Source organism: Poecilia mexicana, unplaced genomic scaffold (assembly GCF_051168715.1).
Source record: "Poecilia mexicana isolate PSO_F unplaced genomic scaffold, ASM5116871v1 scaffold_9, whole genome shotgun sequence".
Lineage (NCBI taxonomy): Eukaryota > Metazoa > Chordata > Actinopteri > Cyprinodontiformes > Poeciliidae > Poecilia > Poecilia mexicana.
The window spans coordinates 14,061,395-14,076,156 of record NW_028263378.1 but is presented as its reverse complement, the minus strand read 5'-3'; the positions used below and the strand labels follow the sequence as shown (position 1 = coordinate 14,076,156).

The window sequence follows — 14,762 nt, the reverse complement described above, 5'->3', positions numbered from 1 at the left end:
ATTTTTTTTTTTCAGAATCAGATTAACAGCTTTATGGGTCAAGTTTGTGTGCAGTTAATGAACCATGAAAAATCTGAAATTTGCTTTTATGGCTATTTTGGGGCAAAGCGTGGAGAAATGTCTCCTGGTCCAAACTTTCTTCCTTCTATTTTTTAAACTTATTATTGCGCTAATAAAATAAATGCAATAATTAAAAAAAAAAAAGGTCAACTATAAGTTAAACTACACATTTTTTGTTACATTAGCCACCATCAATATGATCAGAAATAAAAAAAGTGAAATATATAACAATGCAATGGCAAATATACAGTTATATAATGGTAAATAAAAACTGAAATATAAGCATTTCAGTTTTTGAAGTGAATTTCAAAACGCTCACCTTTGCAATGAAAGTGTATTCTGATTTACTGAGATGCACCGTTTCACATTCACTGTAGTGTGTCTGCTAATGTGTACAAGAAAAAATATGTTATGTAGAATAAAATATTTAAATTCTCATTTTGAAAAAGGACATTTTGTAACATCATGGGTCCAACCTACGAGAAGCAGGGAGCCAGTCCTCCTCTTCTTCTATGATTGGTGGATAATTGGATATTCAGACTAATGAAGACGTAGACGGATGTCGGCAAGTTGTAGTCAGAAACTCGTGTGAACCGACCAAATTACAACCCGCTTCAACAGAAACAAAACGGATGTTGTTGAATCTCATTGATTAAACTCAAACTGGAGCTCAGAGAGAGAATAAAGTCTGGAAACAACTTTATGGACAATGCAGTTTCTTCAGGTAGACCGCAAAGTCAAAGATCTGACTCAACATTTCTGCACTCTGTGAAGCAGGTAATCTTCTGTTTAATCCTGGTTTAATCCCAACAATTTAAACACAACCGCAGCCTCCGCTGGGATTTCCAGTTACCCGGAGCCACAACATGACTACAAGAAAAAAAGAAAAAAAAAGAAAGAAAGGATGACAGGAATCTGAAGTGGCTTAAAATGAAACCGTCTTTATTACGTAACTTTAATATCAGAAAAATAAAACTCTTAAAATTCTCTTTACAGCAAATATATAATATCAGTGCTTTGGCCGCAATAACTTAAAAGGCCATTATAAAATATAGTCTGCTTTAAACTCCTGACTTAATTTGAAGAATTTATATGCCTTAAGACTCCTCCTACACATATACATAACAAAAGTGTAGTAAAATTAGCAAATACTTTGAACCGTTGGTACAGCTTTGAACAATATGCATTAGAGATAGATAATCGAAGATACATCTTAATAGTATACCGTTCTTAATTTTGGTGGTGTACAGACATGACAGGCAGCTTGAATCCTTGGCCTTTTTACAGTTGCAGTGAAGATCCACAATGGCGGTAAATGATGAAGACATGCTCGTGATGCACATTCCACTTTCAACTAGGTTTAACGGCAGCTATCAATACTATTAATCATCATCAATACTGTAAACTACTAACTAGACTACAAGCAGATAGCACTGAGACGCTCTCCTCTGCAACATCATCTGGATTTCCAGCTCTTCATTCGCTTAAAATCACTCAAAAGGAAAAAGAAGTAAAAATAGAAACAAATTTAAAATATTATTGTAAACATTTTGATATAGATATATTTATGTATATACGAAATGTAACAAAATAAAAATAAGTTCTGTATATTTCTCAGTCATTAACAGTAATTTTTATATAATACATACACAAAGAAAAAAAAAAAAACATCAATAGGTTCATGTCGATAATCCGAGGGCCGGTCGTGTATTGCATTCCCTCAGGCGGAAAGAAAAACAGTAATAAAAAGATCAATCCTTTTGAAGAGATGAGAGAATTAAAATAACTGGGACGGATAAAAGAGAAGACGTACGCAGGTGAGGTTGGATTTTTTTTTTCTTTCTTCTTTTTCCTTTTTGCACTTTTGGGTCTTGTTTGGTTCCGTTTCCTAACAGAAGTCCACCCACCCGCGAAGGAGAGGATGCAGAGGAGTTTAGGTTGAAACGACGTGATGGGTCCGAAATACTGATCACAGCTGGAATGCTGGAGGGACTGCAGTCCAACGTCCACAAAAACAAAAAGCAAGCAACAGGATTGACCTTATGTAGTGAAATCGTTCCAGCTGCTCCTCCTCCTCCTCCTCCTCCCCCAACCCGCCTTCAAAATGTCTGAACTGATTCAGTCCTACAGGAATCTATAGACACAGGTGTTTAAAGCTGATACTTGAGATGATTTCCACATGTATGTACCGTTCTGAGAAACAAGAAATCAATCCATGCATGGAAGAAGTGAGATGAGGTGTTTTGTCCTAACTGCTCAATAGTGTGTCAAGTATGTGCTTTGTAGTGCACAAAATTGTAGAAAAAAAAACAAAACAAAAAAACTAGAAAATCTTTATGTTCAGAGAGAGGTAAATGGAGATTAGCCCCGATTGAAATCCAACAGAAAACACACTTTTGAGTGTTAGCAAGTCTTAAAAGTTGTCACATTTTGTCACATTAAACCCTAAAATATTTTATTGGGATTCTCAGGGGAAAACCAACAAAGTCATACAGAATTGTAAAGTGGAAGGAATTTGCATCCAGCCCCCTTCGGTCAGATACCCCTAAATAAAAACCAGTGTGATCAACCAGAAGGCAATTAATCAGCAAATGAATTGCACTTAAATCTTAACCCAAACAAAGCTGTTCTGCAAAGGCTCCAGATGTTTGCTGGAAACCAGGGAACACGTAAATGTGAAAAACCGTAAAACAGAAGCTCAGTTCGGCAGACAGACCAGACAGGAAGCAGGTAGAACAAGGTGAGCCCGTCTAACGAGCAAGAAGTTTCTGGCCCAAATACGACGGGTGGAAAAAAACACCTCGAGACAACCATGAACCATGGTAACGACAGCATCATGATGTGGTTGTGCTTTTTCTTCAACAGGGACATAGAATTTGATCTGAAATACATGAAGCTAAAAAAAAACAGTAAAAAAAAACAAAACCCGTTAGCAGCTGCTGAATATTGAAACTGCAGCACAGGTTCACCTTCCAGCAGGACAATAACATGAAACATCCACAATGGTTGGGATTATATTATAAAATATATCTTCATGTGTTAGAAAGGCACAGAATCCAACTGGGAATCTGGGATAATGGCTGATAATTGAATGAGTTTGTTTTTGCTGCAAATTTCAGTCACTTTTCAGCTGCAAAGTCTTCCAAGTGCTGACTCTAGAGGGCTGAATGAAAATACTTTGTATAAACTATGATCTTCACAATTGTATGCTACTTTATGTTGGTCTTTCACAAATACAAAATTTTAATAAAATAAATTTAAATTTGTGGATGTTATTGTGACAAAATGTGAGAAGTTTCCATAGTTACGAACGCTTTTGTATGGCGACTGTATCGGAGCTCTGTGCTTACACTGTTTTTATAGAGTTGTATCTGCCTGCTCCTTCTGAACTGGTTCAAATACTGAGATGATTTTTGCATAGGCCAGGCAGATGAGGTGCAAAAAGAAATAAAAAAATTAAAAAAAAAGCAGTGGATGGCCTTCATCTCTGTTTCACATCTCAGTGGAATAAAGCGGACAGCTGCAGGATGGAGCGGTCCAAGTAAAAAAAAAAAAAAAAAAAAAAAAAAAAATCAACATTCAAGTTAAAGAGAAGATTCTCGAGATGGCTTTAAAAACAGGAAATAAAAACTTGTACAACAAAAGCAGCCAGTTTGTACTTCACTGGGATTTGTTCAAGATTACAGCTGGAAACATCTGCCAGTTTTGATCCCAAGTGATACTTTTTGTTAAGAATGACGAGCCTGAATTAAAAAAATAAAAGCGACGATACCAGAGAGGAGGAATGTTACAAAGATGTGCCTAGCCTTCTAGGTGAAAACCAACGTATGGTTTCCCCATGTGAAGATGTAAACAAAAACTATGACAAGAGGAAAGAAAAAGTATAAAAACAATCAATTCTACCTTTGTTTCATCGAGATGCCACTTCCGCCTGTCAGCTTGTGGGTTGTTTTTTTTTGAAGCGGGATATTGGGGTTTTATTTTGGAGATAGTGTGGTGATGGTAATTATAGGCTTTCCAAATAAAAAAAGGCCACAAGTTTGTTTGAAAACAGAGCAACACCGTGTCAGCTGAAACCACTCGTCTCCTTCCTTCACGCTTGGGAATTAGGCACGAGTTTACCGTAAACTGGTTGAAGTGTAACGGGAAAGCAGAGCGGCGATGCTGAAGAAGCAAAACGTCCTCGTGGTCTAAGGATCAAAAATATGATTGCTTATGGAGTGTGAAAACTTTCCAGTTATAGGTTTGACCCACTTGGTTTTAAAAACCCTCCTTGGGAGTGTTTTCAGGCCTATGAAAAATGAATTGATTTACAATTTGGACGTAAACCGTACCCTTTTAAAGGAGCCGGAAACGTGAGAAACTTGCCTGGATGCGTCCCTTCCTGCTGCACTCACCGAGTAATTACACGGCTGGCTGATATGAAGTCTTACTGCGAGTGAACATGCTCGCTTCTTGTTCTTTCAAAGATTCGTCTGGGATAAAATGTCTGAAATGGCAAAAATGAAAAAATAAAGCGTTGGCCCTAAAGGCAAACATGTCTCTAATATTCTTTGAAGTAAAAAAATAAAATTGGAAGAGAAAAAAAAAATTGGATGAGAAAGAAAAATAAAGTTCCAACCCTCCCAATGCTACATAGAGGGCTTCTAACCCTCCCGTTATTCAATCAAGAAGACTTCACAAAGCAGGCACAAGAACGGGCTCAGCACCCTAACCCATGCCCTAAACACACACCCTTCCTACCCACTTCACCGACTCTCTGCACCTTTGTCAAATTAACACCAGCCTGGAGAAAGCTGGAGCGAGGAATTACCCAGACGCTGATTTGGGCTCTTGTTTTTAAAGTCCCACACATTAAGCTATCAGCCAATGTGTCAGGGGGAGGCTGACCCCTGAATCAGCCATCAAGGGGGAAAAAAAAAAAAACATGGATTCAAACTAATCACATATTGCGCAGCTGAATGGCCTGCGTGGCCGGGGACAGGCACACGGGGCACATGGCCTCTGGGCCCTGGCAGATTTGTGTGGCACAATCGAAACAGAACAGGTTATGGCCGCAGGGAACCAAGGCAGCGATCACCTGGTTCTCCATGCACTGGATGCATATCTCCTGCACCCTCCCGGACGAGCCGAGCGCCGGCCGGTAGGAGAAGGAGGAGTCGGGGGGCGAAGAGGAGGTGGTGCTTTCGCTGGAGGAGGAGAAGGCCGAGCTGTAGGAGGGGATCCTGTGGGCGTCAAGGGTCCCGGCCGACCCGAAAGGCCTTCGGTGAACACGCTGGGCCTGAGGGTGCTCCAAGGCCTCGGTCCCAGAAAAGGTTGGAGAGAGGCGCGGGGTGCCAGGTTGGCTGGTCTGCAGAGATCAACAGAAGCAGTCTGTAGACAACCACAGCTATGAATCTAATAGAGCTGAAACGATTAATCTGATTAATCGATTATTGAAACAATCAGCTAATTTAGTAATCAATCGCAAACTGGAGTATACCGACTTCAGTTAGTAAAAATAAATCAATAAAATCACCATATGTTCAAAAACAGAACTTCTCAAGTTGCAGTTTTAGCTTTAGCTGGTTAAATTAAGTATATAATTTATTGCTATCCAATTAATTGGTTAATGTAAAAGGTACATTAATCAAATGATGAAGCATATACTAAAGGAATGTTATGTTGTTGCATTTTTTGGCAGTAAAATGTTTATTTGGCCGTTTAAAAAAGGAATTTAATTATCTGTTTACTTGTATTGTTGTTTTATGCATTTCTATAAATGTACACAAAAGGCTTATGTGATTAAACGAAAAGTCAGCAGAATGTGCCAAATTTTTTATCCGATTAATTGTCTAAATAATCAACAGAACAACTGATCAGTAAAATAATCGTCATTGGCAGCCCTAGAATCTAACTCGGGTGGAAGACCGGCTCGATGTCTGCAGAATAATTTACCTGGGACTGCAGGGAATCGAAGGCCTGAAGTGACGGCTGGTCCACGAAGGGGCTCCAGATGTGCGGTGGTGCAGCAGACTGCGAGGTATGGGCAGTGGAAATGGTTAAGGGCTCGAACCCTGAGGAGGACCCTCCGCCTCCCAGGCTGAAGAGGTCTTCAGACCCTACGCTGAGAAGGCCGTCGCCAAACCAGAAACTTGTGCTGCTGCTGCTTGTACTGTTGTTGTTGTTGTTGTTGGCGTTGGCGTTGAAGGGGAAGGTTGGGCTGAAGTCCGCCATCCGGTTCCCGTTCCCGCCGCCGTAGAAAGAATCAGCCGAGCTGGAGCCGCTGCCCAGAGAGCTGGAGCTGTCGTTGCGGTAGGTGGAAGACATCCTGACGGTGCTGCTGATATTGCTATTGACCCGCTGAGAACCACTGATGCTGACCGGCAACAGGCTTCCACCGCTTGGCGACGAAGCGCCTGCGTGGAGCCACCCGGCCTCCCCCACACCGACGGGGTTCAGGGAGGTGTCGAAGCTGACGTCGGTCCCGTTGAATTGGAAATCGCTGTTATCCACGCCAGGGGGCTCGACGCCCCCGCAGTTGCCAGTGCGCAGGGCGATGTGCGCCTCGATTTCCTCCCTCGCCCGGTCGACATTCTCTGGCATCCCCGTGACCTCAAACACCGGCTCTTTGTCCCGACTTGGCGTCACGATGTAGGTATGCGTCTGCTGCTGGATGCGCTTGATGGTCGCTCCTGGGGGAAATTACAGAGGACAGATTAAAATAAAAATTGATGGCATAAGTTTGACTCCGTGAAGCCACCCCCAACTCAAAAGCACAAGGGGAAAAAAAAACTTTATATTCTTAGAGTCTTTGGGGTTAGAAATGTGTAATTCAGTGACCACAACCAGCTGGAACCGTTTCCAAGGCAGGGTGGATCGTCACCGTCACGGTTACACCAAGTTCTCACTCTACCACGTTATTGGAGGAAACGTTTTTCCAATTCATCATTTTTTTGGTGAAACTGTGCAAACTGTTCCCTGAGAAGGCTCAAAAGGTTCAATGGGTCACTATGGTCTCACACTTACGTTGATTGTAATGAGTGGCCATTTGAGCATCTGTTCCCTTTTCCTCATCTCAAACCAGTCTGCTTATTCCCCTCCAACACCACTGCAGAGGGGAATTAGCATTTTTCCAACAACTAGATTTTAATTTTAATGAGGTTTTTCAAGCTGGAGGAAGAAAGTTTGGTTTATCCATTTGCTACTGAATGCAAACATATAAACCAAAATTAAGATTAATATTAAAAAAAGTTAAAAGTAAGTAAAACGAATTAAAAGCCAAAAGTGATTTGAAACTAAAAAGGTAAAAATTAATGTACCGCATAATTTTTTTTTAAATTACCGAAAGAACACCATCTGCCTAGTAGGACAAAAAGTGTGAAGCATTAATGATGTGCAGACGTCTGGACGAAAAACAGAGGTGTCATAAAATGCAGCTGGAGAAGCTGGGAAAACCACAAGCAAAGCAACACCAAAATTCTGCAAAAAGCCCTATACATTCAGTAATTACTCTCCTTCAGATGGCGGTGATGATTATAACAACCCCTGGCTTTCAAGAAACCCAGCTGTGAAATAATTACAGCTTTTAACTGTAAGTTGCTCTGATGACTCACCTGGCTGAAGTGCAAAACACTAAAATCCAGTCTGAGGACAGAAGGCTTTTAAAAGGGCAACACTAAATAAAGGCAAATGAACAGATGTCTTGAAATATAGCCAGAACACTTCTATGTATTCCCCAAGCTAGAAAAAATAAGCAACTTTTGGACGTTTTACTGTTCTTATCTCGTATATTTAGTTTACTGAGAATAGTTTAGAGCAGAGTTTCCCAATCCTGGTCCTCAAGGCAAACTGGCCTGCATGTTTTAGATCTTTCTCTGCTTTAATTCATCTGATTCAGTTGAATAAAGTTCAGAAAACACCTGTTAATCTGCCATTAATTGAAATCAGCTGGGCTGAAGTAAGAAAACACCTAGGACATGCAGGGCAGTGTGCCTTGAGGACCAAGATTGGGAAACACTGGTTTATAGATTAATTTCAGAAATAAACTCAAGAGATTTTGAGAATAATGATGTTTGGGGGAGTGAAAGACAATTGAAGAAATCAAAGAACTTCAAAGGCAGGATAGCTATGAGCTTGCAGGTCACTGAGTTTTCTAATACTTGGAAACTAGCTGCATAAACTGATTATCTCATGCTGTTTCCTAGCACATATAAACGGGTTATTTTCAGGAAGAAAGGGAATTGAGATAAGCTTTTATTTGAGGGGGAAAAAAAACCTTGCTTGTTTTTCAATACTCAAGCAAAAAAAGTAGCAGAACAGATGCAGTTGGTTATACTTTGATTCTTTTTACAACATGATCTCAAGTAAATGGAGCACAGAAACATTTATGGGAGCAGCTCACCTTTGGGGCCCACGACCAGACCGACGACGCGATATGGAACGCGCACCTGATGGGGCAAAAAAAGAAAAAAAAAAACAACACAAACATTACCACCTTTTTAGTGTAACCAGCTTTTAAAACGACAGCGGAAGAGAACAACGGCATCAATAGGTGAATCCAATCTGACCTGAATGGTTGTCTGCCCAGGTAGAGCAGGGGCCCCTAAGCCAGTCACAGCAGACAGAGGGCCCGTCTTGTTCCGGGAGGCTCGGATCAGGGAAAAGTGCTCGGCTGCAGACAGGATCTCTCTCTTAGCCATGGCTACATCTTCTTTGCGCCCCGTCACGACGAAGACGGGTTGCTCTCCCCTCACTGGCGTCTTTATGTAGGTGTTTGTTTTGGCTCGAAGTGCCTTGATCTTGCAGCCTGGAGGAACATCACAAGCACAAAAAAAACTCTGATACAGCTTGTAAACTTATATTGATGTAAAGATCTATGGACAGTTTTAGTCAGGCAATTCTTGCTCGCTGTGGGGTTAATTCTGGGAGTTTTTTCTATATATTTTCCAGTTTAGACCTCTAGATTTTATATCAACCATCAAAACTAGCAGTGTTAGTTTCTGTTTGACATTTTCTAGTAGAGGTGTGCCGATCGATCGGTCACCGATCATAATCGGGCCGATTTTCGTGAAAAAGTGCATGATTGGTGATCGGCGATCATTGGCTCTTGTTGCCGATACCGATCACATGCATCTCATTTCCAACCTGCCTGTGCAGCTGGTCTCCTCTTTCCTTCACTGCGCAAACGCGCAGCAACAAATCCTAAACGATGTGGAACTATAACGCACTGAGTGAATGGGGCAGTTTGCGTGTTGCGGCGGAAAACCGAACCACGTCAAAATGCATCAACACAACGAATCTAATACGACATAAAAACAATGCCATACTTGACGGAGTTTGGCTACATCGAGGCTCACTGCAGTAAAAAAGACATACGGAGGATCAGATAGCAGGTAAAGCAGCGCACAGCTACAAACTAGGGCTGTTGTAAACGAATATTTTAGTAATCGAGTAATCTATCGATTATTCTTACGATTAATCGAGTAATCGGATAAAAAAAAATTATAAAATGAAATATTGGTAAATCTGGCATAATACCGGTGTTACTATCAGATATCAATATCAGTCCAATTTTTCATATTTGAGCATCCCTAACAGTTGCTTTTTTGTAGTTTAGAAAACTAACCTGTAACAATAATAGCTCACTTTCGAAGTTAACCAGAAGAAAAGTTATAGAAAAATCTGAAATTATATTGAATTTAATAACAAAGAGGCAGGCTCACAAATATGCTTATAAAAAATGTCTACAATCCAGCTTTTAGTTTATGTATTCATCTTCAGTGAGTTTAATAGATTAATTAAACTCACCTTGCCACCTAACCTGTCACGCTTTGGGTTTGAAAATACGGGAAATGCCGCCTGGAGTGGGAGGAGAGGGCGAATGAACGAACATGGGGTGGAGGGGAGGAAATAGACCAGCGGACTGACGAACCGTTAGACCGGGGGACGAACACGGGGGAAGCAATACGGGATATTTACGACACCTTCACTGGTCACACTCAGAAACTCATCTACCAGCCATGTACGATGCGCTCCGCCACCCGTTTCTTCAGACCGGGATATGAAATTTATTGTGCGGTTCGTCGGTAAAGCTACATTTACACGGTAAGCATCAGCTACTCAGCCGCCCGCCCTGCTCAGGCTATCCGCTCACCTCAGCGCTCTTCCCGCCGTTCGCTTTCAACCAGCAGCCCCGGAGGAGAAATGCTGCCGTACTCCAGGCATTCCCCCAGTCATTTTAAGGATGCTTATTGGTTCCCCAAAAACGATAAAAAGTCGGGCATTATCATCAATCAATAAAATCCCCACGGGCCAATCTTGAAGATTGGACTTTATGCCGCTGAGACTTAGCTTTTGTCAACAACTCAGAGGCGGAAGTGAGAGCTCCGCGCAACACAAATGAAGTCCCGGCCGGAACACGGTGCGCTAACTAATAAAACATAAATTAACGAAGCTTCGAGGCAGGTAAATTTTCCTCGAGGAATTTTAGTAATCGAGGTACTCGAACCATTCGAGGAATCGTTTCAGCCCTACTACAAACACACACCCGGATTAGCATGACGGTCAGAAAGCTAAACAAATAACCTGGAAAATTATTTAAGTCTTCGAGCTGCGATGTAAGACGCTGGTTCTGCTCTCGCTGTTGAACCGCTGCTACGCTACAGGTAGTAATATTTCACAGACGGAGCTTCGCTTCTGCTCCACCTGGTAGTGACTCTCACACCGAACCTCCGCTTAAAGCTGCAGTATCTAACTTAAAAAATTTACATACGTATTAAAACTTTAGTTGTCCTAACATGAGACAGATAATCTCTAAAAAAATAATCGATCTCCTCCCTGATCTGCATAATTACTCCGCTCAGTCAGAAACAGCCACTCAGAGCTAGCAGTAACCAGCTAGCCGCCATGCTATCAGGAAGTTTTCATTCAGTAACTCAGGATTGTTTATTGTAATGGATCCTGTATTTGCCTTTGAATGTTAAGTTTTATACTTGAATTTTTTTGGCAATGTTGAGAGGTTTTATTTTGGCTCTTTGCATTATTTAGCCTCTTCAGAGCCTTCATATGTTATCAGTCTGTTAAAGATAGTATTATCAATAGCAGTACAATTTACACAATGCCTGTTTTGTTTAGTTTTCTTCTTGAAAAAAGTTATTAAAAACAAGTTTTTGTCTAAATTAAGGTGAATTCATGGTTCCTTTTTCCACATAATGTAACCGGTAGTGTTTATGATTAAAAAAATATATATATATATAATTATGTGATCGGTATCGGTGATCGGCCCTCATGGGTGATCGGTATTGGTATCGGGAGGAAAAAACCTGATCGGCACATCACTATTTTCTAGTCAACAAAACCAGTCAATGGCCGCACACAAACTGATGTCTGTTCATGTTTCTTATCTAAAAGACAAAAAGATTGGAAATTTTGGCTTTAAAAGGGCTAAAAAAGAACTGAACATCAATACAGGGTGGGTTGTTATTGTGTCAGTTTTTAGTAAGGAAGAAAGGAAGGGAAGAAAAAGAGGGAAACAAAGAAAGCAAAATAGGAAAGAACCAAAAGGTTATGAAACAATACAGGAAAGGCAAGGAGAGAAAGGACACAAGAAAGGAATGTGAAAGACATACTGAAGGATAAAAAACAGGACAAAAAAAGGGGAAGGATGTGAGGAATAAGAAAAGACAGATAGTAAAGAAGTAAATAAAACAGGAATAAGGAAAGAACAAAGCAAGGAAATAAAAGAGAAAATAGCAGAAAAGGAATAAGGTATCTTAATATAAACATTTTACAACCCTCTATTTTATGTTTTCATACTTGTTCAGACCTGGAGAACACTCAGATGAAATCCTCTACTTTTCCAGGCTGCATAAGAGTTTTAGGGCTACATGTACAAGATTTCTGAATGGTAAATTGCCTACGGGTGAGCTTTGTTTTAGTGGTGTCCAGTCTACTTTCCAGTCATTATTTCCACATCCAAGTAGCTGGGCTTATGAATTAAATATTCCTTTTAGCAGTGGGTGAGAGTCCAACATTATTACCAGAGCCATTTCCTGTTGTTGTCAACACCAACCACCCTCCCCCACCTGATCTAAAACACTACATAACACTCACACGACCAGTTTAATCTATATGAAGATTATGTAAAGCCCTACATAGAGGAAAATTACATTTTTTATATTAGACACATATCTTAGGTTACAATTGTGAGACGTAAACCCCCAATAATGAGCAAAGAGCACGCTAAATCTTCAACAGCTGATGTGGCACAGCAATGGTGACCAGTTCTGTTCTTTCTTTTCTGCTCCGAGACAAAGCAAAGCCGGGTAGAAGCACGACAATATACGGCCGAGGATGTTCTTATAGTTCACAAAGCCCACAAAAATATTCAGAATATTAAGTAATTCACAAGAACTGAAGTTTGGAGACAACAGGTTTACGGAAGAAGTTGATATGTAAACTTTTTTAAAGGATGTTGGGTCAGGGTGGTGTTGACCCAGTTAGCAGTGGGAGCTAAGTTAGCTGGAGCTAACGCCAACCGCAGTAGCCAAACAACATTGAAGTTAGCGTGTGGTTTGAGGCTTCCTATTTGGATTTCGGCTAAAGGGTAATTCCACTGAATTCAAGAAATTACCATCCATCCATCCATTTTCTTTACACCCTTGTCCCTTAGTGGGGTCGGGAGGGTTGCTGGATTACCTTTTCCACATTAGGTCAAAGTTTAGAAATGTAAATTCTGAAATGGATAACATACTCAACATATTTTATAGTAAGACATATGCAAACCCTTACATTTAGATGTATTTTGTGTCTCTGACCATGACACAGGTCTAACTTAAAAACAGTATTTTATGGGATGGGTTTTGACCTAACAAACAGCTTGTGACTTTTAAGTTCCATCATAAAAATGTAATGTTTTGTTTTTTTAATTATTTGCATTGTTCCGTCTTAAAAAAAAATGTTTCAGGATTTTAACTATAATCTTGTCCATATTCCTGCCTCAAATTCTGCATATCTGAAGCCGCAACACCTTTTAATACAGCAGACCAAAAAGCTAAAATATTGTTTTGAGTTTTTAAACTTCATGATTCCCGAATGGCAAATCCCGCGTAAAAATAAAACTAACTTTAGCTCAAGTTCGACTATTATACAGATTTCACAGATTTGACCTACAGTGGACCAACAATGATGTACAGTCGTTAAATGCAGTGAAATACTCTGTTATTTAAGTGGAGAGTCGGCGGCTCCGAACCGGACGCTAACTTCACAGTCGTTGTAGCTAAAACAGTCGAACAATAAATCGGTTAACTTCTTTTAAAACTTTATATATTTTATTTCACGTAAAATCCTCCCCCCGACAAAGTTTTGAAGAGATACCATAAGGAGTTTATTGTTGGCTCATAAACAAACCAAACACCGGGAAAAACCCTTACCCTGCCTCCCCACAATCTCAGCGACATGCTCGGAGCTCGGTACAGCCACACATTCGGTCGTGTTGACGCTCTTTCTCCGGGTCAAAAGCGAATGCTCGGCCTCGAAGCCCGACTCCCCGTACACGCCGGGTGGGAGCATCACCATGCTGGCCGCCGGGGGTAGCGCGCTGCCGCCGCCAACGCCGCTATCATCCCGCTCGTCTCCGTTGTACAACAATACCGTCTCGACAGGCGGCGGCTCCATCACTGTGCCGCTCTGCCCTGATGGGAGGTGCTGATTGCGGTGGGCCTTTGCTAGCAACGCGCCCGAAGAAGTGGCCGCTATCCCTTCGAGCTCTTCGTCCTCTGCCGTTTTGTTCGCTTCATCCCCCGAGGGCGGCCGATGCAGCGGGAGAGGCTTCAAGTCAAGGACCGTACCGAGGATGCTGAAATGGGATACTGCAGGGAGCTGATGGTGAAAGGAAACACTCTCATCTGGTTGTTCAGGAGCCTGGCTCTGGCTGCCGTGGTGCTCGTCGAGGCCCATACCGGCGAAAGCGTGCACGAGCGGCGGTGGGACCTCGGACTCTCCCTCATCGGCCTCCAACAAAGACGTGCTACTTGGCATCATGCAAAACCTACTTAATATTGCTGTTAAAATGAATAGAATACAAGAAACGAGTGAAACCTGTTTTTGGTGAATAAAAAACTAATAATAAAATAAAAAAGCGACCAGCGCCTGTTAGATGAAATGTGGGGGCTTTGTTTTGTCTTTTCAGTTCTCCATGCAGCCCTCCCTTCACTGTAATCTCGTACTAGGTATCGCGAGAGTTGGTTTTAGGGTCAACCTTGTCAATGCTGACAGCGAGACTAATTTAGCATGAATCATGCAGGGTGGTGGTTTGTGATTAGGTTATATTATATCATTATATCACTTTATAATTCATTTGCAGCTTACAACATTGTAATATATATTTAAGTCGTATTTATTGCACTACGACGTGTTAATTATTTTCTCTAAAATGCACCACTATTATTCTGTATTTAAATATCTGTTCTAATTAAATAATTTACATACGGTTCTAAGCTGTCTTCAAACCTCACGTACTTTCTCATATTTGTTTTATTTCAACCTCAGTCTTCCACATCTTCGGCGGAAGACTGTTGACATATTTTAATTGTGCACTTCAAAAATCCAGCCTATCTGTCTGTCTGAACACAGTGACCCATGGGGGAGCCTGATGGGTTGATTAAAGAAAAACAAATGATAATAAATAAAAATAATAATTGTAAAAGTGCGTTAGATGCAAA

General features: G+C 41.0%; 1 protein-coding gene across 1 annotated transcript; it reads right to left on the bottom strand.

Moving 5' to 3' along the window:
* Positions 1-981: 981 nt before the first annotated feature.
* Positions 982-14,419, bottom strand: LOC106923106 (RNA-binding protein MEX3B-like). The gene is made up of 5 exons (XM_014995993.2): positions 13,473-14,419; positions 8,610-8,848; positions 8,444-8,489; positions 5,998-6,734; positions 982-5,410 (listed from the first exon to the last, which is right to left on the bottom strand). Exons 1-5 carry the CDS (start codon positions 14,080-14,082, stop codon positions 5,003-5,005), a joined length of 2,040 nt encoding a protein of 679 aa, XP_014851479.2. The 5' UTR covers positions 14,083-14,419; the 3' UTR covers positions 982-5,002.
* Between the last annotated feature and the right edge of the window lie 343 nt (positions 14,420-14,762).